The sequence below is a fragment of the Erythranthe guttata genome, chromosome 2 (assembly GCF_056151865.1).
Source record: "Erythranthe guttata isolate IM_541 chromosome 2, IM_541, whole genome shotgun sequence".
NCBI classification, from domain to species: Eukaryota; Viridiplantae; Streptophyta; class Magnoliopsida; order Lamiales; family Phrymaceae; genus Erythranthe; species Erythranthe guttata.
The window spans coordinates 2,998,867-3,026,543 of record NC_142534.1 but is presented as its reverse complement, the minus strand read 5'-3'; the positions used below and the strand labels follow the sequence as shown (position 1 = coordinate 3,026,543).

Below are 27,677 nucleotides of genomic sequence, written 5' to 3'. Positions count from 1 at the left end.
AAATTGAACCCCTAACTTAGTAAAAATCAAGACCCAAAAATTGATCGATTCCACCCAGTGCAAAGAAAAAAATACATGAATGTGTGAAACTTTCTCTTTTCTAATCTCGAGAGTCAAAATCGAAAAAATTCAATATTTACGTCAATATTTTGACTCCTGACCAAATGGCGTCAGAGTCAAAATCGAAAAAAGTTGACGAAGAGGGTTGTATTGGGAAATTGTATAAGTACAAGGGGGTAAATCGACGAAATTAAGAGTACGAGGGGGTAAAGCGGTTCTTGGGCAGAGTACAAGGGGGTAAAGTGGAATTTACCCATAAACAAACGATAAAGACAACAAAGTCAATAAGGGGAGGCCTACGCCCCCCCCCCCCCCCCACCCCCCTCCCCCCCCAAAGTCCTGCCCCTCTTGGCTGCCATTTTTCGCCCCCTGCGAATCTATCTCCCTATTTATTTTTTTTGCTTGAATTCTTCTCCCCTTTCTCTCTAATCTGCACATATATTTCTTTTCCTTTTTATTTTTTTTTTTGGTTTTTTTTTTTGTATTTATTTTTATCTGAAAACAGTACAGTAGTTTCTTTAAGAGAACAAAAAAAAGTCAGAATTCTTGTAATAGATATATACCCTTTTCCACCCTTTTGCTTTCTTGATTTGGAGAGTGGTGGATCGGTGAGTTGAATTTTTTTTTTCTGAGATGCCCATGTTTTGATTTGGAGTTGTTTTCTTGATTCTTGATTAATAAAAATTGAATCTTGATTTTTTTTCTTGGATTGGGCCTGTGATTATTGTTGATCAAGAATCTTTTTTTTTTTTTTTAATTTAATTTAATTTAATTTTTACTTTGTGTTGGTGTTACAGGTGGTAGAATTTTTTTTTCACTGATTAGAAAGTAGATGTTGATTTGCAGAGGATTTTGAGATATATGGATAGTCTATGCTGTTTCAATTACTCACAGGTGAGTTAATTTATTTAATTTTTTTTCTGTTTTAAAATTTTTAGGACTTTTTTTTAAGAGAGTGATGATTTTATTTATTTTGTATTTTTGGTGAAATGTTAGTTGATCAATGGAAGTCTTTCGAATTCTTATTAGGGTTTTACTAGATTGAGAGGGTATTTTTGATTTATTTTTTTGTGGAGCATGTAGTTAGGGCTTAGGACCGAAGGTTTGTTTTCGAGCTGTAATAAATTTGAATTACGAGCTCGAATGTTTGTTTTTTTTAGTACAATATCTTCGAGATTCAATGTCCACCAATGATTATTTGGATCATTTATTCCCTTTTACTCATTTGTTATTTCGACTAATTTGGTTAATTAATTTTCCATTTTTTTATTTGTTTAGGGAAGTCGTTCCTCGTGTAGCGCAGGCAAGGGAAAAAGCCATGAAGGAACAGCGAAATACGGATTTAGTTTAATAAAAGGGAAGGCAAATCATCCGATGGAAGATTATCACGTTGCCAAATTTGTACAGTTTCAAGGCCGTGAGCTAGGGCTATTTGCTATATACGATGGCCATCTCGGCGACAGCGTGCCAGCTTTTTTACAAAAGCATTTGTTTTCCAATATCTTAAAGGAGGTTCGTTTCTCAATTAAATATTAATTATTTTTTCTAGTCGTGAATATCTCGTTGTCGGAAGGATTTCATGCATGCATGTATAGGATGAACGAAATCTACGTTGCCCGTTTTATTTACAATTACTAGTAGTTGATGAGCAATTAACTTTCGAAACTTTTCAAGAAAGCAATGAAGATATTTATGCAACAATCTTAGGCTTGAACGACTCTTTAAAATAAATAACGATTTATCTTGAGGATCACTTATATTTCGATTATGCTAACTTATATTTTTGAAGTTTGAAATATAATATGTTGCCCGTTTTTATTTCAATTACTAGTCGAGTAGCAATGAACTTTTCAAGAAAGCAATAAAATTTTATGTCACAATATTAAGCTTGAATCACTCATTAAATTTAAACTTGCTAACAATTTCGCTTTAGCATCATGTATATTTATGATACACGTTTAATTATAGTGAATTATATTGGGTTTATTGCATTAAACACCCCCGTATTTGCTCTAACTGTTAAAAATGTCCATGTGTTAATTATTATATAGCAAAATCCCCCCTGTAACACAATTTTTTTAGCAAGCAACTCCTTAAAAAACTACCATTTAGGGAGTTGTGTGCCAAAAAAATGCATCATGGGGAGGTTTTTGCTAATATTTATAAACCAAGGATTTTTTAGCAATTCGATATAACACAGGGGGTACTAAATGCAATAAATTCAATTATGTTTTGAAGTTTGAAATATATTAAAAGAAAAGTTTACACCAATTTCACTTGATTCAATTGCTCTCATTATTTTCAATTTTGTTATACGCGTAATATGATTTTGTCGGATAAATACAGGACGAATTTTGGACAGATCCTAGCACATCAATTACTAAAGCCTACGAGAGAACTGACCGAGCTATTCTAACACACAATCCCGACCTTGGTAGAGGTGGGTCCACAGCTGTAACCGCTATACTTATAAACGGTCGACATTTGTGGGTAGCCAATGTGGGAGATTCACGAGGGGTGCTTTCTAGAAGGGGGCATGCTATACCGTTGACCGTTGACCACGAGCCCAATGCCGAGCGCGACAGCATTGAAAATAAGGGTGGATTTGTCTCTAACATGCCCGGTAAATTTCCCCAATTTAACTTTAATGATGATTTATTATGGGCCAGAATTAATTCGGTCGCTATTTCTTTAATGTGGTGTTTAGTGACTCGAGTCTAGATTTTATTTTCCGTAATTTTAACAATTGAAATCTTCGTCTTTTTTTAATTGCCAGGAGATGTAGCGAGAGTGAACGGTCAATTAGCCGTTTCTCGTGCTTTTGGAGATAAGAACTTGAAGTCGCACTTGCGGTCGGATCCCGATGTTAGAAGTGCCGAGATTCGTGAAGATACTGAACTCTTGATTCTTGCTAGTGACGGTATATGGAAGGTTTTATTCCTCATCCCTATATATATAGAGATATATATATTTGAATATATATTATTTTTCTAGTTTTTTATTTTTATTTTTTTATAATCGTAAATTATCGTATGCAGGTAATGTCGAATCAAGAAGCTGTAGATTTTGTGAATAAGATAAAAGATCCTCAGAAAGCAGCCAAGCAACTAGCTATGGAAGCAGTGAACAGAGAGAGTAAGGATGATATCTCGTGCATCGTTGTCCGATTCTAGAAGCTTCTAGAAGACGCAACGCCATTGGCTAGAGATGTTTTTCGGAAAAAAAAAAACATTCGGCAGAAATTGCGTGGCCCTTTGTAATATTATTCGAAAGTGGTGGTGTTTATGTGGTTTACTATTGCTTGATTTCTTCTTCTATTTCATTATTGATTTTTTTTTTTTTTTTAAATATTGTGATTTGGATGAAAACATCGAAGTTTGGTTGTGTTTATACAGCAGTATTTTCTGTAATAATCTCAAATAGTAGAGAAAGGTTTCATTGGTATATTTATACAAGTTGTGGCTGTGCACAATTAGGAATTCAGTGGATGCAAGTTTTTGACTCAATTTTATGTTACTTGTAGTCATGTGATGAGTTCGATTTAAACAATGTTGAAAAGTTCGAACTTAAGTCAAACGACTCTGCACTTTCTTGCTCAACCAACTTAAGTCAAACGACACTGCACTTTCTTGCTCAACCGATTTGGCCCACTGTTTACGGGGGCACATTTACGTTTAGTTTATTCTACCCATACCATGTAGAATAAGTACAATTTAAGAGTAGAAAAATGAATATTAAGTAGATATTTTAAGGATAACTTATGGTCACCGAAACTCATATGTTTGAGCAATTATAACCACCTCTCAAATATGTATCTTATTAGTTATTACATGTCAATTTTTGCAGCGTGTTAGTGGAATCTTTTATGTTAAGTAGAATATTCTTCAGTTTGTACCCCGTTTTACATCATTCGAGCTCCACATTCTTTTGAACAGAACTTCTAACATGATCATAAGATGTATCTTTTGGCTTGTAAATATCAGGTTGTGGTGCATCAGAAACTTCATTTTTGCACAGAACGAGTACAAAACAGAGAACATTCCACAAAATCTAGAAGATTCTGTTGAATTTGTGTAAGAAAATTCATAGTTGAGACGGGTGGTTATAATTACCCAGACATGAGATGTTTTTTCTTAATTTAACTTTATGGTGACTGTAATTTAACATAGGCTGCGGCTATATGCAAGACTAATTCCATTTGTGCAAGACTAAATTAAAATTTTCAATGTATAAATACTATAATACCCTTACTTATTAAAAACATAGAAAATTCCAAATGTGCAAGACCAAAAATTCAAAAAAAAACAAAAAACCCAATCACAAGACCACAAAACCACAAGACCAACTCTCATATTATCCATCTTCCAAAACCCACAAGACATTTCTCCTTCCTCCTCCATAAACCCACAAAACCCAAACATTCAAAATCATCAAAACTCAACAAATCTTATAAAGATGGTAAGTATAGAGTCTGAAGACATCTCTACGGTGGAAGAACCCAAGAAAGTATGCATTTATGAGTTTTTTTAGCTAGAATATCGTTTTTCCAAAAAAATCCCGCGCAAACAAATTCGACATGTACAGGTCGAATTTTATAGGTAAAAATCGAAATTTAGATGTCGATTTTGAGGTATAAAATTCGACATTTGGCAATGTCGAATTTGTGCTATAAATTCGACATGTCAATGTCGATTTTTACCTATAAAATTCGACGCTTAAGTGTCGATTTGTAGCATAGTTTTTCGACACCTTGGTGTCGATTTTTACCAATTTCAAATTTAATTTGTTTTCCCTCTTTTTTTGGACAGATTTAGGTCACTCATGATTGTGAGCGGCGGCGCTGGCGGCGGTGACGCCGGCAGTGGAGCTTGGGCGGCGGAGCTTTGGTGGCGAAGAAGGTGAGCGTAGGTAGAGTTTCAGGAGGGGTTGTTTGTTTTTTTAATTCACGCTTCTATGTTTTTTTTTTTGTTTTTTTTTTCCTCATTATTTGTATTTGGTCTTGCATGAGAAAAAAAAAGGAAGATTTAATCTATGGGTATATTTGTCATTTTATCTTAATAAAATAGAATTTATCTTAATAAAATAGAATCTTTTGAAATCTTTCGTCTTGCACAAGTGGAATGAATATTGCATATAGCCGCACCCTTTAACATATTTTTAATTTATGAATTTAACAGACTTTTTCATAATAGGTCAAAACAATTGTTTTGGTAATAGAAAATGCTCTTTACGGGCTAATAAGTGCTATTTACCGTTCAAAGTAAAAAACAGTTTATCTCTCTAAAACCCCTAAAATTCGAAATTCTCTCCAATTACCCCCCATTCCAAAAATTTCAGAAAATTTTTTTTTTTCGAAAAATTTCGAAATCAACCAAAATCGAGCTTGGGCTTCGATTTTTTCAGGTAATTTCAACACCTACATGTGTTATATGCAATGGGTAACTCGATTTTGCAACCAATTTCATGTTTAAAAGCCCTACAAATCGATTTGTAGGGCTTTTGAATTTTTCGGATGTTAGAGCCAAACGCCCAAACCGGGCGCTGGCTGCATGAACCGACGCCCACTTTGGGCGTCGGTTCATGCTGCCAGCGCCCGGTTTGGGCGTGAAATGAGTGTTTCAACGCCCGGTTTGGGCGTTTCCCGGGCGAACCGGCGCCCGGTCCAGGCGTCGGTTCGGCCGGGAAACGCCCAAACCGGGCGTTCGATTTAAATATTTTTTTTTTTTTTTTTTTTTTTTTTTTTTTGATTTAAAAGAAATATTTTTTTTCTGAATTAAAATAAGTTAGTAAATTTAATATAATTTTATGTTTACAGGATGTCTAATTGGGCGAAAAAATTCGGACTCGGAAAAGGGAAAGGACCCCTGATTCGTCCACCTGCAGATCCGGTGGTGGAGACTACTGCGGAACGGGAGGGAAGGACACATAATAGAAATGTGACTAGTTCTAAACGTCGTGGGGAACGCACTGGTGCTTTTGTACCCCCACGTACGATGATTCAGGAGGAGACAGAGACAGAGGCCGAGCAGGAGATGGATGCACCCATGGATGCATATATGCAGCCGCAGGAGTACGAGTACGATCCACAACTACGCTTTCAGCAGAAGTATCAGTTTCCGGTGCCGGATTTTCCATCCGATGACGATTACGAGGATGTTCCGACTCCGACTCCGTCTCCTGTCCCGATGGGTGGTACTTTCGGTGGTTCTAATCCTGCCTCGAGGTCCCGCACCGCTCCGAGAAAAAAACTTCCTTCTCGACCTTGGATGTTGACCGGTGAGACCCAATTCGTCCGCTAAAAGGTGCTAAGAGGGAGAGAAAAATAGCATCTTACAAGGTTAACTATGAGCCCGGCGATCAGATGTGGAGTATCCCCCACACGCACATGCTTAGTCGAGATTACTATGGTCGGAAGGCGCGTCCAGCTTGGGAGTCGGATCCGGAGTATTTGCCGTGGTATCTAGACCACACCCACGTCCGTGTAGATCCTAGTACCGAGCCGGTTGAGAGAGCGGAGCCATCTGCAGTTCCGGCTATATATGACCTCACCCGAGTGTTGCATCCGTACTTCTACGATAACTTGCCTCCTTCTATTATTCCAGGATATCGGCGTATCCCCGATGACTTCTTCAGGACGATCCAGGACATGTGCGCCCCATTCGCTGAGTATCTTCAGTTGGACCGTGATGATGCCGATGGTCGGGATGCAGGACCCTCACAAGGGCGACATTCTCACCGCAGGCGTAGGACGAGGGATACTTAGGTGTTCAGGACCTGATTTTCGTTTTTTAAGCTAAATTTATGTTTAATAAAATATGTTGTAACCATAACCTGATTTCCGTTTATTAGTGTTCAGGACCTGATTTTCGTTTTTTAAGTATTATTATTATTATTATTATTAGGTTAATAATTATTATTATTATTATTATAACATCATAACATAATAATAATAATAACATACAATGTCAATAGTAACACATTCATTCCAACAAAATAAACAAAACTAAATCAAACACTATTAAGAATATCCCACATTTCACGTCGACTCCGCAACGCCTCTGGTAGATATGCAACACTATTGTTGCTATACCTCGCCCACTGTCTATCAAACGGAGGAAGCGGACAATTGTCATTCATCTTCACATACACAAAGTGGCTTCCTGATTCAAGAAATAGTATAGTCATCTCGTAAGATAACTGTGAAACACCTTCGGGAGCCCAAAGTGGTAAATAAGTCTGATTGCCCAAGCTGCTAGCCGACAAGAACAACGCGTTGTAATATGTTGCCACAACCACGCCCACGTCCGTGATAGTCATCCACTTCTCATAGGGTGCTGGGGCGTTGTCCCAATAAGCGACACTCGCCAATACCCGATACACTAAATTACCACCACCGAAATAATCCTTGAAGAACTCTTCGTGTGTTTTAATACAGTTATAAACATCCATTCTAACATCCATCCAATCATCCTCGTGGTTCTTCACTGCACACGCGACGCTTCGATAACCACAATTACCATCCCCTTGAACGTCCGTCCACGTCACAACCTCCGGAACAAGGCAGAAATGAAGGTGTCGCATCCAAGGGGGTCGGGGAATTTGACCTATTGCGGGTCCACTCACGGTCGATGAACGAGCGCGACCACGGCTAGATCTCTCAGAAGATGAACCACGCCCTCTGTTGCCTCGTGATCGTCCTCGTCCTCGTCCTCGCCCTCGTCCAGACTCTTCACCTTCTCCCGGAAATAATGGAAACTCATGCCCTGACCAATCCCTCTGTGTAGAGTTCGTCCGCGGTCTACCTCTCGGGCAGTCTAGTACTTGTGGCGCATTCATTTCCATGGCCCCGGGATGCATTCGTTCAAAAATGGCATCTGTCACGTCCGTGATCTCAATTTCTGACCGCTCACGCAAATCATTCATTAACCCTTCTAGCCTGCCAATAGCCTGTGACCTGTGGTCGGGAACAGAACCAACACTTTCATCTAGGGAATCCCCGAATCCCGAAATAAATGTCCTCCAAAAAATGTGGACATCCTCTGCATAAAACACACCACGTCGTGCATTCATCTTTGCACGAATTTCATGTCTGCATGGGAGTCCAAGACATTTCCTCATATAACAGACGCAACCGTCTATGTCTTCATCCTTCTCATCGTCCAACATCTGCAGAGCATTATGTGTTACAATTCCTCAAGCAACCCAATCAAATGTTGCATCACTGTACGATCACCCCTAGATAGTCTTTTCAATTTCGCCTTCTGATTGTATATTTGTTTTGAATAAGCATCGAGGCCCAAACCATTTTGTCTCAAGTTAGCCAAAATCTTCTTGGGCGGCACATGACTTTGTGACAGATCACTAATGATCTTCGCCTCCTCCTGAGACAATGCACTCATCCCATGCCCGGACTTGTATATCGGAACATGATTATGCTTCCCGTATATTACTCTGACCTCCCATTTATCATCCCATCGTAGCTCTCCGACAATATAAAAACCACAGCCTATCTTTTTGCTACCGGTCCTTCTCGGGCGCGCTTCTGGATTAGTTGATGGACATTCTCGTTTTTCCCCGAATAGGTCACAAGTCAAAAAAATCTTTTTTTTAGGACTGCTTCTTTTTACTATTTTCACAAAAAGACCTCTTGCAACGAACCTCACCCAAACCACTACCTCATCCTTTGAGTCAAACAACTGAGTAGTGGTAAAATAATCGGTATGATCAACTTCAAATGTAGTCGTATCGTCCTGAAAAAAACATAAAAAAATTGATTTAAAAAAAAAAAAAAAAAAAGGTTTAAAATTCAAAAGCCCAAGTCGGGCGCCCGGCAGTGCAGTGCACGCCCATGTTGGGCGTGCAGTTGGCCTACAAACGCCCAAAATGGGCGTGTAACAGCCAACTGCACGCCCAACATGGGCGTGCACTGCACTGTCGGGCGCCCAAGTTGGGCTTTTGAATGTTTAGCCCAGTTTTTTCGATCGAAAAGACGGAATTTTTACCTCGCTGTGTTCGCTATCCCGATCTTCATTCGATAAATTCATTTATGTTCGTATATCACACCAATAAGAATGATTTGTGAAGAAATTGTCTTGAGAGCAATTTTTTTTAGAGAGAGAGAGAGAGAGTTTTTTTGAACGGTAAATAGCCTTTTTCAAACGGTAAAAAGCAAATCCCTTTGGTAATTCATCATTATTTCTTAAATGTAAATCTGCCTACTGTTAATATTCTAAATAGGTGATAGGATCTCTTTTTTTTTCTTTTCCTATTTCTTTTTACACAAGAAAATGATCTATTTCTATTGCGCGTAAAGCACGGAAGTTTGGCGCGTGAACAAACTCTCCATTTTCTAGCTGGTGCGCGCAGTAAAACCTCTCTCTCTCTCCTTAAACCCTTTCTCTCTCTAGAGACTAAAACCCCAGCATCTTTCTCTCTCTCTCTGCAATAGAATGCAAAGGCTCATTATATAAATTCGCCGACTAGTCAATTTCAACGCAATCGCAATCGCCATCCTTCGTTCACTTCCGATTGTCAATGTCTGGATTATCGAAGCTAAACGTATCCAACCCCAAAGTGTGGGTGGTGATCGGTGTGGGCCTAGCCGGAGTTTTAATCCTCGCCGAGGTCCACCGCCGTCGGGGCAAAGCCAACAGCTACGATGAGGAAGATTTCGGGGCTTTTATTGAACGCTTTGAGCTTCTTCCATTTCCTCAGCCGCCTCCTCCCGCCGCGCGCCTCCCTCTCTCCGGGCTCACCTTTGCCATTAGTGACAAGTATATGATCGCATTTTATTTTTCACGATTCACTTCATTTTCATGATTTTTTATGTGTGGTGGGTTGACCTTTAGTTGAATTTCATTGTTGCCTTTTTTTTTTCAATTTTTTTGATTGATTTGATGGATGATGTTCTTTTCAAGTATAGATATGTGATGCGTAGTGTTAATTTGTATGGTTTACTGAAAAATCCTCGGAGCAGGTGGAAATATTATATGTTTGGATCCTTTTAATGTTGAAGAATATTTAGAGAACCGTATTTCCCGGAAGTAACGAAAATAGCTACCGGTGTAAAGTGATGTTCATGTCAATTTCTGTTTCCAATTAAACATTTATGATTGTTTGTATAACTGTAATTACATATGGAGTATATGCCTTGTCTTTGAACTTATTTATCTATTTGTGGTTACTATGTAGCTTTGACATAAAGGGCTACATAACGGGATACGGAAGTGCAGAATGGAAGAGGACACACGAGGCAGCAGTGAAAACTGCTATAGTGGTGACGACAATGCTAAGAAGTGGTGCCACCTGCGTGGGCAAGACAATCATGGATGAGCTTGGTTTTGGGTATTGCCTTTTTACCTGAATTTAATTATAAAGCATTTGGTGACTCAACACAAATATAGGTTAAGAAAGTGAAATGTCAAATTAAAAACTAATTTTGCTACTATGAGGTAAACTGTTACTGTGCCAGGACGAAGAAAATTGCATTTATTTACCTTCAAGTTAGTTCTTATTCAATACCAAGTCCCCATCTATGAGACTCAATGCATTGCAGTTTCAATCCCGCCCCAGCTGTATTTAGTTTCTGGAAATAATTCCTTTCCACGTGGGTTTTAAGTCAGGTTTTGGAGGGAATTTTATCATGTAAGTCACATGGTTATATATAAACATCAGAAAAACACATTTTCCTATTTTTTTCTTCCAAGAATGCTAGCTTCTCACCCGAAACCATATCTGCTGTGAATTCATCAAAGTTGGAGAACTGGTTGAATTTAACCACAAAGAATGATCAGGATTTAAGAATTTAATCATTTTAGAATGCCACTAATGTGTAAGAATATAATGAAGTCATTTTGTAACCATTTATAGCCAAGAAATCGAGCTTGTTATTAGCTAAGAATGAGATGATTGGGCGTTAGAGTCCACAGTATTGGGACCAGAATAGCACAAAAGATAAATTGTTGGACTGGTAATAGGAGGTCGTCTTTGGATGGGGTGGGATGGATATGACAGGGTTTTGCGTAGGCAGACTTAACATGGAGTCTGAGGGAAGACACTAATTATCGTTCTTGGATAATGAATGTAGGATATTAGGGGAAAATAAAAACTATGGAACTCCAACCAACCCACAAAAGCCATCTCATGTTCCTGGAGGCTCGTCTAGTGGATCAGCCGTGGCTGCTGCTGCCAAGATTGTAGATTTTGCTCTTGGTACGATTTTTTGTTCTGCATAGTTTATATTCCTGAGATCATTGAGTCTGATGTATTATTTTCTAAATAAAATGTTTGCTAACCATTAATTTGATTGTTGTCATTGCATTTATATATTTCTCCTTTTATCGACTGTATACTGTTACACTGCTACATACTTGTTATACATTTTTATTCTGTCTGTTTCCTTTTCTATAGGGTTGTGCTGATTTCAATAGATTATGGTCCTTAAAAAGACGTATTTTATGCAGCAAGTTGTTTTCCCTTGCCAACTTTGCATTCTAATATGGTAATCTGATATTGTAGGTACTGATATAGTTGGTTGTATAAGAGTACCAGCATCTTTTTGCGGCGTCCTTGGATTTAGACCATCTCATGGAATTGTGTCTACTATTGGTGTTTTGCCAAACTCCCAGAGTTTGGACACTGTTGGTATGTAACTATGGTGTAGTCTGCAAATTCAGAAGTTTGAAAATTTTATGGCATGCTTGTTTACACTGCCAAAATGTGTGCATATAATTACCTCCACGTCTGCAGTTAGTCATATTTGTCTTCATTAACTGTGCCGTATTTATGGCTGTGATAAAGTAGACCTAATTTTGCAGATGATTTTGTGAAAGGATAAAGGAGAGAGTAATATTTTCCAACAATTCGAAGCTAGTTTTCATGTTGTAGTCATTATATTTCATTATATTTCATTATTCTTTTGTTGTGAACAATTCTTTAACATCAATAACAACACTACTTCAGGATTGTTGGCATCTGATCCATCTGTTTTGCACCTTGTCGGACATGCTCTACTTCAATTAAATACATTGGCACCTAAAAAGACACGGCGCATAGTTATAGCTGATGATATTTTTCAGCTTTCTAAGGTTCCCTTGCAGAAGACCGTCTATGTTATAAGCAAAGTAGCAGATAAATTGTCTGGCTGTAAGTTTTTTCCCCTTTCCACTGTGATGTTATCAAAACTGTGATGTTATCAAATGCTTTCTTTTCTGCTTGGATATATTGATGAGTAAAGATTCATGTAACTATTTGTCAATGTTGTCCTTTGCAAGCTTTGTTGGGTGCAAAACAACAGAAACTTTATGCAACTCTTCCCATTTATTCTAATTTTGCAGATCAGACATCTAAGCATATGAATTTTGGGCAGTACATTGCTGCGAACGTGCCAAGCCTACAAATTTTCCGTGAAGAATCTAAAGATCAACAAACTGGAATGTCTACTTTGAGAGCACTGTCTTCTGCAATGCTTTTTCTTCAAAGGTTTGCTCAGATACTTTAATATTTTGCCAGACTGATCTGGACAATGGCATTTAAAAGAATATTATATCTTATACCTTCTCCATTCCGTTTTTCTTAAGAATATTTTAAGCCTAGTAATTCACTTTAGTTTTCAGCGTGTAATTCTATGGGGAGCTTCTTGTAAACATTTATCTCCTTTCTTAGAGGGGAATAAAAAGGAAAGAAAATGCCGGCCTTCTCTTTCACCTGATAACTTGATTTTTCTCTGACCAGCTTTTTTTTTTCTTTCGCTTCTCAGACATGAATTCAAAACAAATCACGAGGAGTGGATTAAGTCAGTCAAACCCAAATTAAGCTCCGATGTCTCTAATCGTGTTTTGGCGGCAATAAACACCACCCAAGAGAACGTCAAAACTCTGTATAAAGTTAGAATAGAAATGCGAGCTGCTCTAAAAAATCTCTTGAAGGTACGTATCACTATTTTTATCAGAGTAGATTCTTCTTCCATCTTGCATGGTCTAGATTGACAGGAGGAATTGGATTTCTTCTTAGAACTTTTAGGTATAATTGAAAATTCTGCTCTTTGGTTGTCTGGAAATCTTGGTTCTTTAAGCTCTTCTAAAACAATGGTTTAAGTAACAATGGATTACTTGGCTTAATGCAAACCATGTAATATTCACCTCTTCACTTAATGTCCGAGCAATTAGTGTAGTGCATATAGGATGAAAGAGCAGATTTAGTTCTCTAGAAGATATTGATGTATTTATGTTTCCTGTTTCACTGTTCCGAAGCTACAATTTCATTTGAATCTAGAGGTTTGTATCAATATATTGGCTTGTCGAAATACATGAATAGAACCATCTTTGTCATTGTTAGATAGAATGCTTCCGTTGTCAAAGTGATGGTGTAAATTTAGAATGAAGTAGGAAGTTGTGGGCCTTAACTTCAGTTTTAAAGGAATACAAAATTTTTACTATCCAAACATTTCTCGTCCTAATGAAAGTCTTGTATAACTAAAGAGGATACCCTACCTAACAACTGGTTTAGCAATAGTGTAGAATGTAGTGGCTGACACTGAAAAAATCAGTCTTATGGGGAAAATGGAATGCTCATTAGATTTGGGTTACATAAAATTGGACCGGGACTTAATTTTACAGAACTCTGATTAGCATATGCTTAGAAGAAGGTTGAAATCCTTCTGTCTTGTGTCCGAAGTTGCAAAAATGATCTCGATACTATCTGAGTGCTGTTTTGTTTTACACTCAAATTGGCCTCACGGTCGTTATCTTGATTAGTTGTTCTTATACTTGATTTTAATAAACTTTTCAATCTTGATTCTGTTTTTAATTGCTGCTTCTCAAGCCTCAGCTAATTAATTTTATGTCTCTGCTTTGATTTTTAAGGATGATGGTATATTAGTAATTCCGACAGTGGCTGATCCTCCACTCAAGCGGAGTTCCAGGAAAGGTCTCCCTACTGAATTCCATGACAGAATGAATGCTTTGTTGAGCATTGCAAATATGTCTGGAGGTTGTCAGGTAATTTGAGTTGACCTTTTTCAAAAGACTTAAATGATCTTTCACCCTCACTCTGTCATACTAATGAGACAATCGTTCTTTTTTTTTTCCCAGGTTGCCATTCCACTTGGAAAACACGACGATTCTCCAATTTCTGTTTCATTTATTGCATCTCATGGCAATGATAAGTTCCTACTTGATACCGTCTTGGATATGTATTCTTCTCTTCAAGAACAAGTCAGCATTATTTCCAGTTCCTCTCTATTGCCCGGTATGAATGGTAGCATGGATGCTGCTGAGCTTCTTAAAGAAAAGGTCCATTTCTCTCTCCTCATCAACAAAAGTTTCTCATTTTCCTCTATAAAATTTGTTCTTAGTTTTTCTCGTGATCGTCGAATTTTGCTAAAATCGCGTGTCATTCTATTATAATCACATTACACGGAACTATTTGCTTCCATGTACTACTTGTTATGAATGAATCTGCTGCAGTTAATTGATAGTTTTGCTCCCGCAGGCACTTTTTGTTCTATGTGATGCATGTCCTATATTTAATATCACTGGACCATTTTTTTTATAATTTGAACTTATAGTTGTAACTTTCCAGGGGAATGCGGCATACAAAGGAAAGCAGTGGAATAAGGCTGTAAGTTTCTACAGTGAGGCGTTAAAATTGGAAGACACAAACGCAACTTACCATTCCAATCGGGCAGCTGCTTATTTGGAGTTGGGATGGTTGGACACATCATCTACTTTCATACACTACTCTCTTCTTTATGAAAATCACTTCACAGAACATTCGTTCTCACAAATAGCTTTTTTTATGCAGCTTCCAACAAGCTGAAGATGATTGCAGCAAGGCAATATCTTTAGATAAAAAGGTGACTGACAGCTCATTATTCTATTTACACAAATACTAGTAGAATTTATTATTATTTACGGGGTATCATTTTCCTTTTTCCACTCTGCGGCAGTGCAATAAAGAAATGATATTTTGCAGCCAAAAGCAATCCTAAAGGCATTCTGACTAAATTTACTCTCTAATCTGCAGAATGTGAAGGCTTATTTGAGACGAGGCACAGCTCGGGAGTCTATGCTTTTCTACAAAGAGGCTCTTCAAGGTTGGTTGATCATTTTTGTGAAATTGATTACAATTACTTTTACTTAAACTAATATCGTATGTTGTAATGTTGTTATCGATTGTTGTCTATTTTCTCATAGTATTTTTGGGGGTAAATTTGCAGATTTCAAGCATGCACTAGTTCTGGAACCACAGAATAGGGTTGCTGGTCTAGCCGAAAAGAGACTGAGGAAATTGATCAGCTGAGTCTTTAATTTACCCTTTTTTTAACCCGATGATTATTATTGTTCAATTTTCCGATTTTTTCGGGAAACGGTGGAAGTGAAAAAGAGTTTGCAATGGAGAAGTAGATATCAATTCAGCCTTTTGATATTGAGATGTGTATATTTTTGTAGTTTGCCTTCAGGCTTCAACATTTGAAGTTCCTCATAAAAAAAAAACACATAACTTGGATTTTGTCAACTTGGCTATCTGTGTTTTGGTGATTTTTAGTAATGGAAACACGTTTGTCTTTTATGAGCTCCAGCACTCCATTGTTGCCTAAATGAAATGATATATAATATATATCTATGTATTTATATGTATTTAATTATCATTATTTAGTAATAATACCTTATAAATTAAATCATTCATAACTTCAGATTTGTATTTCTGGAACTCTTATTTGTTTACTGTCTGTTAATTATTTCACGGTGTTGGTGTACAAATCGAATCGTGTGGCCAAAATTTTCGATTGTGTGTATATGAATGAATGTATTAAGCGATTTAATCTAGAGAGAGAAACAAGCAAAAACAAAGATAAGTATTAAGAAACTAGATAAACAGCGAAACATACGCTTACAAATACAAATTTGTGTTGATTGTATTTCAAAAGAAAAAAAAAAAAAAAACTCCCTGACGACCAGAATTCCTCCATCGCATCGTCTACCATAAATGAAATCCATTCATCTTCTCTAACATTTCCCTCAAGGTAAAAATTAATTCAATCAAATCAAATCCTTTTTTTTTTTTTTTGTTTTAAATTTTAATTTACGAATCTATATATTAATTTATTTAAAATCATAATCAAATCCTTACAGCTGTGCAGGGGGTATTGGTAGACGTTTACGCCTCTTGCGTAGCTTGAAAAAAAAAAAAAAAAAAAATGGCGAAATGCTTGAGCCTAACGAGTCCGGTGAGATGCCTGAGCCTAACCGGATCGGCGGATTTTCTGTACCGGAGCTTCTTCTCCTATTCGGGGCTCCGATCGGTGAAAACGGATCTGAACGACGGCGGCACCACCATGCACTGCTGGGTCCCCAAATCGCACAAGGAATCGAAGCCTAATCTCCTATTGGTCCACGGCTTCGGCGCCAACGCCATGTGGCAGTACGGCGAATTGCTCCGCCACCTAATGCCGCGGTTCAACATCTACGTGCCGGACCTCTTATTCTTCGGCGAATCGTCGACGACGCGGCCGGAGCGGAGCGAGGCGTTCCAGGCGCAGTGCGTGATGCGGCTGATGGAGGCGCACGGGGTTGAGAAAATGAGCCTCGTGGGGATCAGCTACGGCGGATTCGTAGGGTACAGCATGGCGGCGCAGTTTCCCGATGCGGTGGAGAAGGTGGTGCTGTGCTGCACCGGGGTGTGTTTGGAGGAGAAGGATTTGAGGGAGGGGCTTTTCGAGGTGGCGGATTTGGATGAGGTGGCGAGTATTCTGATGCCGCAGACGCCGGAGAAATTGAGGGAGCTGATGAAGTTTGCGTTTGTTAGGCCTGTTAAAGGGGTTCCTTCCTTCTTCCTCTCCGATTACATTGATGTGAGTTTATTTCATTTTTTATTTATTTATTTTATTCATTTTTTTTATTTCAAAGTTTCATATATTCATTTTTAATTTCTCTTTATATGATTTCAATGTTCTTTTTGGGTTTGTTTTAAGCTTTAAAATGGAAAAAACCCCTTAAACAATTCTAAAAATTTATGTTTGATGAATTCAAACATGATTTGACCGTTACGGTAAAAGTTAAATAAAAAACAAGTGTCTCGATTTAGTTTTCAAACTCGTCTTCTAAGACATGAATTGTCCGCTACGGTGTTTTTTCTCCCTGTTCAAAAAATCATAAACGAAAATTATTTTCATTCTCAAATTATTCCCTCAAAAAATATTTCCCCAAATAAATCGAAAAAAGCCCTACAACGCCTCCAAACATTATTTAGTAGGCAAGATTTTTCATGTGAATGATGTTTTTTGTTACATGGACAGGTTTTCTGTACAGATCATGTGGAGCAGAAAAGGGAACTCATTCAAGCTTTAATCAATGACAGGCAACTCACCAAGATTCCTAAGATAGAACAGGTTCTTATTTCTTCACTTCAAAATTTTCTTTTAACTTGTAGGGCAAATTACGGCCACCCTCTAAAGTATGATCAAATTACGAAAAACCGGTTCACTATTTACAATCACCCCTTAACTATGTATTGTCTTACACGTGTCAAATTTACCTACTGAAAGAGGGGTTTTTTCGTAAGACAATATACAGTTGAGGAGGATGGTTGTAATTATCCAAACATTCAGTTTTTTTTTTTTTTGTAATTTGAGCTTACCTCAGGGGTGGCCGTAATTTGTCCCTTCTAACTTGTATATTCATTTGACAAATACGCCCACAAAATATTATTCTATGCAAGAACAGCCTACATTGATAATATGGGGAGAGCAAGACAAAATCTTTCCATTGGAGTTGGGGCATAGGCTCAAAAGGTATCAAGAATCTTCATCTCATCATCATTTATAAATACTGTGCACCATTTTTTTCTTCCATCAAATGGTTTTCTGTAAAACGAAATGCAACTTATTACAAAAGAAAAATAAAATTTGATTTATTAAAATGTTGGAAAATATAGATTAAGGTAATATATATTGATTGCAGTCACATAGGGGACAATGCAAAATTGGAAGTGATAAAGAATGCAGGACATGCTGTGAACATTGAGAAGCCCAAGGATTTTGCAAAGCATTTGAAGTCGTTTCTCGTTGGTTCCACTTCGTCGTCTCAACGCTACAAGACTCTCTTCTGGAGCAGCCCTTGACACCGTATACGTATATATACATCCTCCTCCCACTTATCGAAACAACTTTTAAACATATTCTTGATTCATACTAATCTCCATTCCACTTTTTTTAGCAGGGACAAACTGATTTTACATTGTACTGTGTATATTAATTATTTATATTAACCTTTTCTTATCTAAATTATATATATATATATATATATATATATATATATATATATATATATATATATATATATATATATATATATATATATATATATATATGAAGTTCAATGTGTGGTGCAGCATCAAATAGATCAAGTACTCTATAATTGGTTGAAAATTGACATCGAATTATTTAATATTGATAGTGAACAAAATTGGATTAAAACGAGTATTTTAGCTAATTTCCTTTTATAATTAAGGTAAATTATGTATTTAGTACAAATTACATTAATTAGATTGGAAACAACTAGGTAAATTTGATAGTGAAAGAACCAAACCAGCTGTGTGTCCGATACAGACAACAAAGCAAAGGTATTTCCTACGGTCCAAATTAATTTCCCACCTCTATTTACGACTTTTCTACTGATAATAATAATTACTGGAAAATTAAAGAAGAAGAAAAAAGAAAAAAAGAAAAAAAAAAGAGATGGGGAGTTCATCTTCATCATCCACCATAGCTCCTCTGCTTCTGAGAAATCTGCTTACTGCAATTTTCATCCATGCAAACAAATCCTTAATTTCCTTTTCACACAAGTACAAGTTTTTCGAGCTTTTACGATGTTTTCTAGTCTCGGTTTTTCTCTTCTTCCTCGGCCTTTTGCCTTCTGTCTTCTCCTGTTTGTCCCCTTCTCACCACAACGAATATTCCTCCAGTTGCCCTAATTTTACGTCCAGGAGGGACGACGACTGTTATGGCGGCGGTTCAGGTGTTTCTAGGGCTTTATCCCAGTTATTGTCGATAATGAATGATATTCCGGTGAGTTCTAGGAAATACGAAGTGGTTAGATCGTTGGCCGAGAAGCTAATCGACGAGAATTTATTGGAGAATAATCGAGCCTTGAGGGAGGTTAACTGCTCCGTGCTGTCGGTGGCTTTCGCGAGATCGCTGAGTCAGCTCGAGGCCGCTCTGGCGGAGCAGGGGCGGAGGAGCTCCGGCGATGGCGCCGGAGACTCCGCGGCTGGGGAGGGCGATTTGTACGATTGCAGCGGCAAGGGGAGCCGTTTAATGAAGGGGGTTAAGTACTATGGAGTCGCGGCGTGGCGGTACGCCAAGTCGAGGAGTAGTGAGATGAGGCGTTGTTCGGGTGAGAAGCTGGCTGCGGAGCTGCTGTGGCTGGCTCAGAAGATGGCGGCGTCTGGCTGTGCGGAAGAAGCTGTTTGTAAGTGGGCTTCGGCTTCGAACTTGGCTTGGCTCGCTTTATCGGCTGAGCCGCGGCTTCAGGGCTCCCTCGTCAAGGTCTCAGGTAAAACATACACAAACATATAATATTGTCTCATTTTTGGTCAATATTTTCTGGATTATTTTTTTACTTTCACTAAACTGTTTATTTGATTTTTTTCACCTTCAGCATTCTTGATCAAGCAAGCAAAAGAAATGGGGAAGGAAGAAGAAGAAGAAGAAAAAGAAGATCAAGAAACGAACACACCATCAGAAGAGCAACATATAAGACAAACGAAGATGAAAATGCTAAAAATCATAAACAAAAATTACGTTCATTCTCAAATTATTCCCTTAAAACATCTTTCACCAAATAAATCGGAAAAGGGCTTAAAACGCCTCCAAACATTATTTAGCATCTAGGCAAGATTTTTCATGTGAATGATAACTTTTGGTACATGGGCAGGTTTTCTGTACAGATCATGTGGAGCAGAAAAGGGAACTCATTCAAGCTTTAATCAATGACAGGCAGCTCACCAAGATTCCTAAGATAGAACAGGTTCTTCTTTCTTCATTTTAATTTTTTATTAACTCGTAGGGCAAATTACGGCTACCCTCTAAGGTATGAGCAAATTACGAAAAACCCGCTCACTATTTACAATCACCCCTTAACTATGTATTGTCTTACACCTGTCAAATTTACCTACTGAAAAGGGTTTTTTTCGTAAGACAATACATAGCTAAGGAGGGTAGTTGTAATTATCCAAACATGAGTTTTTTTTTTGTAATTTAAGCTTACCTCAGGTACCTAGGGGGTGACCGTAATTTGCCCCTTCTAACTTATATATTCATTTGACAAATATGCCCACAAAATCTTCTTCTATGCAAGAACAGCCTACATTGATAATATGGGGAGAGCAAGACAAAATCTTTCCATTGGAGTTGGGGCATAGGCTCAAAAGGTATCAAGAATCTTCATCTCATCATCATTTATTTATAAATACTGTGCACCATTTTTTTAAAAAAAGGAATGCAACTTATTACAGAAGAAAAATAATTAGATCTATTAAATGGTGGAAAATATATATTGAGGGAATATATATTGTTTGCAGTCACATAGGGGACAATGCAAAATTGGAAGTGATAAAGAATGCAGGACATGCTGTGAACATTGAGAAGCCCAAGGATTTTGCAAAGCATTTGAAGTCGTTTCTCGTCGGTTCCAATTCGTCGTCTCAACGCTACAAGACTCTCTTCTGGAGCAGCCCTTGACACCGTACACGTATATATACATCCTCCTCTCACTTATCGAAACAACTTTTAAACATATTCTTGATTCATACTAATCTCCATTCACCTTTTTTAGCAGGGACAAACTGATTTTACAATGTATTGTGTATATTAATTATTAATATTAACCTTTTCTTCTCTAAATTATATATATATATATATATATATATATATGTGTGGTGAGATTCACCGATTGAAGTTCAATGTGTGGTGCAGCATCAAATAAATCAAGTAGTCTATAATTGGTTGAAAATTGACATCGAATTATTTAATATTGATAGTGAACAAAATTGGATTAAAACGAGTATTTTAGCTAATTTCCTTTTATAATTAAGGTAAATTATGTATTTAGTACAAATTACATTAATTAGATTGGAAACAACTACGTAAAATTGATAGTGAAAGAACCAAAACCAGCTGTGTGTCCGATACAGACAACAAAACAAAGGTATTTCCTACGGTCCAAATTAATTTCCCACCTCTATTTACGACTTTTCTACTGATAATAATAATTACTGGAAAATTAAAGAAGAAGAAAAAAGAAAAAAAGAAAAAAAAAAGAGATGGGGAGTTCATCTTCATCATCCACCATAGCTCCTCTGCTTCTGAGAAATCTGCTCACTTCAATTTTCATCCATGCAAACAAATCCTTAATTTCCTTTTCACACAAGTACAAGTTTTTCGAGCTTTTACGTTGTTTTCTAGTCTCCGTTTTTCTCTTCTTCCTCGGCCTTTTGCCTTCTTACTTCTCCTGTTTGTCCCCTTCTCACCATAACGAATATTCCTCCGGTTGCCCTAATTTTAAGTCCAGGAGGGACGACGACTGTTATGGCGGCGGCGGCTCAGGTGTTTCTAGGGCTTTATCCCAGTTATTGTCGATAATGAATGATATTCCGGTTAGTTCTAGGAAATACGAAGTGGTTAGATCGTTGGCCGAGAAGCTAATCGACGAGAATTTATTGGAGAATAATCGAGCCTTGAGGGAGGTTAACTGCTCCGTGCTGTCTGTGGCTTTCGCGAGATCGCTGAGTCAGCTCGAGGCCGCTCTGGCGGAGCAGGGGCGGAGGAGCTCCGGCGATGGCGTCGGAGACTCCGCGGCTGGGGAGGGCGATTTGTACGATTGCAGCGGCAAGGGGAGCCGTTTAATGAAGGGGGTTAAGTACTATGGAGTCGCGGCGTGGCGGTACGCCAAGTCGGGGAGAAGTGAGATGAGGCGTTGTTCCGGTGAGAAGCTGGCTGCGGAGCTGCTGTGGCTGGCTCAGAAGATGGCGGCGTCTGGCTGTGCGGAAGAAGCTGTTTGTAAGTGGGCTTCGGCTTCGAACTTGGCTTGGCTCGCTTTATCGGCTGAGCCGCGGCTTCAGGGCTCCCTCGTCAAGGTCTCAGGTAAAACATACACAAACATTAATATTGTCTCATTTTTGGTCAATATTTTCTGGATTATTTTTTTACTTTCACTAAACTGTTTATTTGATTTTTTTCACCTTCAGCATTCTTGATCAAGCAAGCAAAAGAAATGGGGAAGGAAGAAGAAGAAGAAGAAAAAGAAGATCAAGAAACGAACACACCATCAGAAGAGCAACATATAAGACAAACGAAGATGAAAATGCTAATGTCGTGGCTGCCCCTGCTGTGTCGGGCCAACAACGGCACTGATGCACCGATTCTAAGTATGGGGGAAAGGGCAGAAATGGAAAGAATATTGGAAGCAATTATCTCGACTTTGCGGGAAGAAGATGAGCAAGAATGCGTGTTGTCTCTTTGGCTCCACCACTTCACCTACTGCCCCGCTTCCGACTGGCCCAATCTCCGCTCTTGTTACACTCGATGGTATAGTGTCACCCGTGCCAGGCTCGTCTTATCTTCTGTTTAGCTCTGAGGAAAAAAAAACGATAATTTGGATTCTCCATTTCAATTCTATGTTTTTGTTTAAGTAGTATGATCACAAGATTTTCGATTATAACCAAAGAAGAAATGACACTTTCAAGTGTATGAATTGAAGATATATTATTGTTTTGCAAGTTTTGATATACTTAGCTAGAAGGAAATTTCATGTAGAGGAGTTAGATGATATAGACATGGGTGTGTGTGATTATGTGTGATTATATGTAGATGTACGATTTAAATCCACCTAGTGTAAATAACTAAATGTAACATCTATAGTTCTATTTCATGTAGGGATTATCTAAAGTTGCTTATATGGTATCAAATGAAGCGTGTAAAATTCATAATTTGAATTTATTAATTTGAATCTGTTTATATACCTAATTAATCTATCTTACTGTTGATATATGCGGTTTAATATTTACAAAGCGCAGATATTTATAAATGCAGTCTAATATTTATTAATCTAACTTACTCTTGATATATGCAGTCTAACATTTACACAACACACTAATCTATCTACACAACACACTAATCTATCAACACACTAATCTATCATACTGTTGATATATGCAGTTTAATATTTACAAAGCGATATTTATAAACGCAGTCTAATATTTACTAATCTAACTTTCTTTTATACATGCAGTCTAATATTTACAATCAAATTTACTCTTGATATATGCAGCATAATATTTACAGAACGCAGATATTCAAAAACACGCGGTCTAATTTTTAGAAAGAGCACATATCATTTTACTGTTTTTATACTTTTATCTATTTAATTGTCAATAAAAAACACGCAGCCTAATTTTTACAAAGAGCAGATATCATTCATGTATTTTGACCACAGCTTGCTTTCATCGATTTTCACCATCTATTTTTCACCCGTGTTTTCTTTTTTCAGCTGTTTTCACAATAGTTTTTCCATTAAAAATAAGTAAATAGAAATAATAAAATATGTTCCATAACATTAAACATGACTTAATTTTTATTTAGGGGTACGTAGATCTATAGATCAAAACGCACATATGTGATGTGTATGTTGTAGATGCAATCGCATTTGAATAATTCAATATATTATATCCGAAATTTAAAAGAAAATGAAGAAAAGAAGATGCCAATGATACAAATTGAAGATGGAACCAATATATTATATCTGAAATTTAAATATGAGATAAATATCTCAGTTGTAATCGAACCAATGTTTATGACCCATAACTTATGATTGGTTCGATTACAAATGAGATATTTATCTCATATTCATGTATTTCCACTCTCAAATGGATCATAAAGATTGATTTAATCCTTTGACTGAGAGAGCAACTCTATAACACTCCACAAATATTCTATACATTCTAGAATTATAAATCATATCTATGTAATATTATACATGTGAGTTTCAAAAACTAAAGATTTCTAAAAAACGCATATAATAATATAATATTTTGACTATGTTATTTGATAACTTTTTTTCCGACTTAATAATATTGATCAATGCGGTTCGGACCGATTTAAAAACAAAAAAAAGAAAAAATTACCCGTGAACGATTTAAAAATAGTCTATTTGCGATAGACCGATTATCGGTCGGAAAATCCCAACTTCTGAACCGTGAGTTTCGAGTTCCGACGAAACGCCGGTTCAGATTGTGGCCATATGTAAATACCATACTTTTGATCTCTCTTCGAATTTCGGCCTGGAGGTAGTGTGTGTAGGATAATCGAAGTATCAAACCAGGATGAAAATTGCTATTTCCAGGGAAGAATTGGAATTTCCAGTGCGCAGCCATATCCACAATCACTCAGCGTGTAAGTGCTCGATGCTGATGTAGTATATACATACATTACATTGTCTCTATCCTTTAGCTCCTGCCTGATTGACGATTCTGTGTTCATTCTAAAATGTTATAAAATTCCAATTCGAACACAGAGGGTTTGGGATTTTTGTCAAATATTTGTTGATTATGTTACTGAATTAGTACATTTGATTCACTGAAAAACATTACATGTTTTTATTGCTGCTGCAGTTGAACCCGTGGAAATTCGATTCACCTTAAAGCAATATATATATATATATATATATATATATATATATATATATATATATATATATATATATATATATATATATATTACATTTATTGTGAGAGTAATTTGATGTGGAAAAAATATCCAACTACACTCTTATAGAACAAATTGTTTTGTGTAGATCTCAAATATCTCTGACGATGATAGTTGAGGCTCCTGTAAACGTGACAAAAGAGTTAGGCACGTCGCATAATCATAAATAACGCAATCTAATCTCGGAATTTCAAAAGAGTTTTTCTATAACGTCGGAATTTCAAAAGAGTTTTTCTATAACGTCGAGTACGTTTTAAAATGGTCCGCATTTGTATGTACCATGCTAAGTCGGCTCACCACATTTGGCGTATGAAATTGAAAATTTTCCACCAATTATTTGGAATTTTCTTGAGTATTTAGAAACTGAATCTAAAATATGTACGTAGTGTATATTATAATCTAAAAGAAGTAAGAATCATTTACGCAGAGTCGGAACGAATTTACCTGTCGTAACTTTGGGTGCAGAACTTTATTCAGGAGTGATGTAATAGGACCGTTTGTGAGAAACCCTGTTTTGCTGTCACGAATTGTCTGGCGCATGACGTTTAGTAATCGACCGTACGTCAGTCCAGGCTCATTCTGTGCTGCTTGGATAAAGCTGTACGTCATTGCACCAGTGGCTGTACCGCCAGAAAGGGCCTGCACATGTATTAAGACGAGAAAAAACCGATATAATCTCCAGACCAGGTAATTTGAATTCATAGTTTGCAATCTGCCTTATTTTGAACTTTGATGATTGCTATCTTTGCCTTGTCATTTCTTATTGCTGACAATGCCGATAGGAGAATAACTCACTCTAACTAGGAAATTTCTCGCTCGAATTATATCGCCATGACGTATTTTATTTTACCGAAATTGATGAAAAATATTGCATATTGTTATTTCAGACAGAGTGATACGTTTACTGTATCAGAAGTTATCACGTTTATTGCTACTTCCGTACAATTTATTGTGCTTGAATCAATATCGCATGTATAGAAAATATCGATTGAAATTCCGACTGCTCATGAAAATTGAAGTAATCGAAACAATTTCATTGGATTTACACGTCTCTTAGAAAATTAGAATTGATTTTTCTCACCGTAGTATCCACTGAAACTTGATGGTCATCACAGGCACTTAATGATACAGCTAGCCCACCGTTAGTACCTTTGTATATAGCCGATTGCCGACCATGATCTTCCCAAGTGTAGTATCCATTCCTACACCATATATAAATAAATAAATAAATAAAAAGATAAAAAAGTAGAGTATTCTTTTAAAGTTTCAAAGGGGAGTGAATAACCGGAATACGAACCTGTTCATTCTGCAAACGAATGGTAGGTCAAGAATAGTTCCACTGTGGCATGAATCTATTATTGCGTGCAGTTTGGCGCCTCGAGGCAGTGGTCTAACAATGGTGGCATTGATCTCATCGTCCAATATTGTTCCCTCACGTTGATGGTCTACTGGCCACAACGTTTCATCGTAGCCGTCGATCTCGTCTCTGTTGAAATCGAGTGTTTGCGAACCATGACCTGAGTAGTGAAATACCAACGAGTCACCCGATTGGCTACCTTGAACCAACCACTGCAACGCCTTTCTGATGTTGTTCTTTGTCGGGATTCGGGAAGGGTGCGACTCTTCTTCTGCATATTTAGTATAATTGACTATCAGAATAGCATGATTTTCTTATTTAGTCGGTACACTAGCTGATAAGATTTTCCCTTCTTCTCAAACAAGGTAGTTAGAATCCCGATTAAAATCCTAAATTACTAGGATTTTACGATTTTACTACCCTCTACCTCGTTAAGTCCTAGTAGAATCTTAATCCAAGCAAAATCTACGATTTTATTACGAGTTGGGATCATAATATTTATGTTGTTACATACTTTAATTATGTTAGGAGATGTTCTATATATGTCGAGACATCTAAAATACGGCATGCTATATAGATTTACAAGTGTAAAATCCTACGAGTTATGATCCGATTTTACGATTACAATTTTACAGCCACCTTTCAATTCTACTTAAAACCCCGATTTTGACTACCTTGTTCTCAAAACGGTTCACAAAAATTTGCATTTTTTTTTACCAAGTAACATGATGCTACTTTTGGTGTTTTGAACTAAAAACTGTAAAATCTCTTACCAGTAAGAACAAGTATGGAGTCACTTGGAAACCCGACTTTCTGAATCAGAAAATATTTCATACAGTTGACATCGTTGACCGTTCCATTTAGCTTGTATCTCTGGCCATAGTAGCTGACTCCACATAACACTGCTCGTTTCTTTCCATGCGATGATATTGGAATGAGTGACGGTGAAGGTCTAGTTTGTTGTGGGTGATACCCATAACTCGACGAACCTGCCCCAGGGTAGTTGTTCATCGTTCCTACCATCGTATTAATATTGTTAGATGCTTTATCGAGCAGATTCCTGAATCTACTCGCTGCATGGAGAATGGAGTCGTGGGCTTGACCTAGAGGATCGTTGGGTCGATTGTAGACGGTAGTTTTACAAACTGTGCACTGAATAGCATGCGCATAGGGAGGCACTATTATCTGCGTACCGCAGTTACTGGATCTCGTTCTTTTACTTTTCGCTTCCATGTATACTCTTCTGAGAATGATGTTCAATAGAAGAACATTAATATACACACACACACACACACACACACACACACACACACACACACACACACACACACACACACACACACACACACACACACACATATATATATATATATATATATATATATAAGAAAGAGTTTGATAAAATTGTCTTTGTGATATTTGCTTTATCCCACTACAGAAGAGAATTTGGAATCTGATTCATTACTTTTTTGTTGTGGATTAAGATGCCGCCACCCATTT

At 37.3% G+C, this 27,677-nt stretch overlaps 6 protein-coding genes across 10 annotated transcripts; 5 read left to right on the top strand and 1 right to left on the bottom strand.

Moving 5' to 3' along the window:
• Positions 1-315: 315 nt before the first annotated feature.
• LOC105949679 (putative protein phosphatase 2C 10) lies at positions 316-3,539 on the top strand. Of its 2 annotated transcripts, none has more exons than XM_012972996.2 (6): positions 316-668; positions 858-954; positions 1,339-1,572; positions 2,407-2,683; positions 2,837-2,991; positions 3,099-3,539. In XM_012972996.2, exons 2-6 carry the CDS (start codon positions 922-924, stop codon positions 3,231-3,233), a joined length of 834 nt encoding a protein of 277 aa, XP_012828450.2. In that variant the 5' UTR covers positions 316-668; positions 858-921; the 3' UTR covers positions 3,234-3,539. The 2 variants fall into 2 exon arrangements, with proteins under 2 accessions (XP_012828450.2, XP_012828451.2); XM_012972997.2 differs by having other exon boundaries at positions 540-668; positions 907-954.
• Positions 3,540-9,363: 5,824 nt separating this feature from the next.
• On the top strand, positions 9,364-15,628 carry TOC64-V (translocon at the outer membrane of chloroplasts 64-V). Its single transcript, XM_012972906.2, has 13 exons — positions 9,364-9,833; positions 10,252-10,404; positions 11,147-11,271; positions 11,578-11,703; positions 12,022-12,204; positions 12,396-12,540; positions 12,818-12,986; positions 13,923-14,057; positions 14,151-14,351; positions 14,641-14,768; positions 14,863-14,914; positions 15,085-15,154; positions 15,278-15,628. The coding sequence occupies exons 1-13, from the start codon at positions 9,595-9,597 to the stop codon at positions 15,358-15,360; spliced, it is 1,809 nt and encodes a 602-aa protein (XP_012828360.1). The 5' UTR covers positions 9,364-9,594; the 3' UTR covers positions 15,361-15,628.
• A 222-nt stretch (positions 15,629-15,850) lies between these two features.
• On the top strand, positions 15,851-20,962 carry LOC105949606 (alpha/beta-Hydrolases superfamily protein). Of its 4 annotated transcripts, none has more exons than XM_088824576.1 (5): positions 15,851-16,084; positions 16,202-16,912; positions 19,995-20,087; positions 20,423-20,490; positions 20,641-20,962. In XM_088824576.1, exons 2-5 carry the CDS (start codon positions 16,259-16,261, stop codon positions 20,798-20,800), a joined length of 975 nt encoding a protein of 324 aa, XP_088680702.1. In that variant the 5' UTR covers positions 15,851-16,084; positions 16,202-16,258; the 3' UTR covers positions 20,801-20,962. The 4 variants fall into 4 exon arrangements, with proteins under 4 accessions (XP_088680702.1, XP_088680699.1, XP_012828362.2 ...); XM_088824573.1 differs by having other exon boundaries at positions 16,194-16,912; XM_012972908.2 differs by lacking the exons at positions 19,995-20,087; positions 20,423-20,490; positions 20,641-20,962 and adding exons at positions 17,357-17,449; positions 17,784-17,851; positions 18,021-18,343 and having other exon boundaries at positions 16,194-16,912.
• On the top strand, positions 18,742-19,951 carry LOC148772123 (uncharacterized). Its single transcript, XM_088814844.1, has 2 exons — positions 18,742-19,613; positions 19,719-19,951. Exons 1-2 carry the CDS (start codon positions 18,797-18,799, stop codon positions 19,949-19,951), a joined length of 1,050 nt encoding a protein of 349 aa, XP_088670970.1. The 5' UTR covers positions 18,742-18,796.
• Positions 20,963-21,334: 372 nt separating the features above from the next.
• LOC105949604 (uncharacterized) lies at positions 21,335-23,025 on the top strand. The gene is made up of 2 exons (XM_012972907.2): positions 21,335-22,201; positions 22,306-23,025. Exons 1-2 carry the CDS (start codon positions 21,382-21,384, stop codon positions 22,686-22,688), a joined length of 1,203 nt encoding a protein of 400 aa, XP_012828361.2. The 5' UTR covers positions 21,335-21,381; the 3' UTR covers positions 22,689-23,025.
• Positions 23,026-24,831: 1,806 nt separating this feature from the next.
• Positions 24,832-27,449, bottom strand: LOC105949567 (metacaspase-1). Its single transcript, XM_012972868.2, has 5 exons — positions 26,951-27,449; positions 26,118-26,448; positions 25,902-26,022; positions 25,265-25,459; positions 24,832-24,943 (listed from the first exon to the last, which is right to left on the bottom strand). Exons 1-5 carry the CDS (start codon positions 27,408-27,410, stop codon positions 24,884-24,886), a joined length of 1,167 nt encoding a protein of 388 aa, XP_012828322.2. The 5' UTR covers positions 27,411-27,449; the 3' UTR covers positions 24,832-24,883.
• Positions 27,450-27,677: the final 228 nt, after the last annotated feature.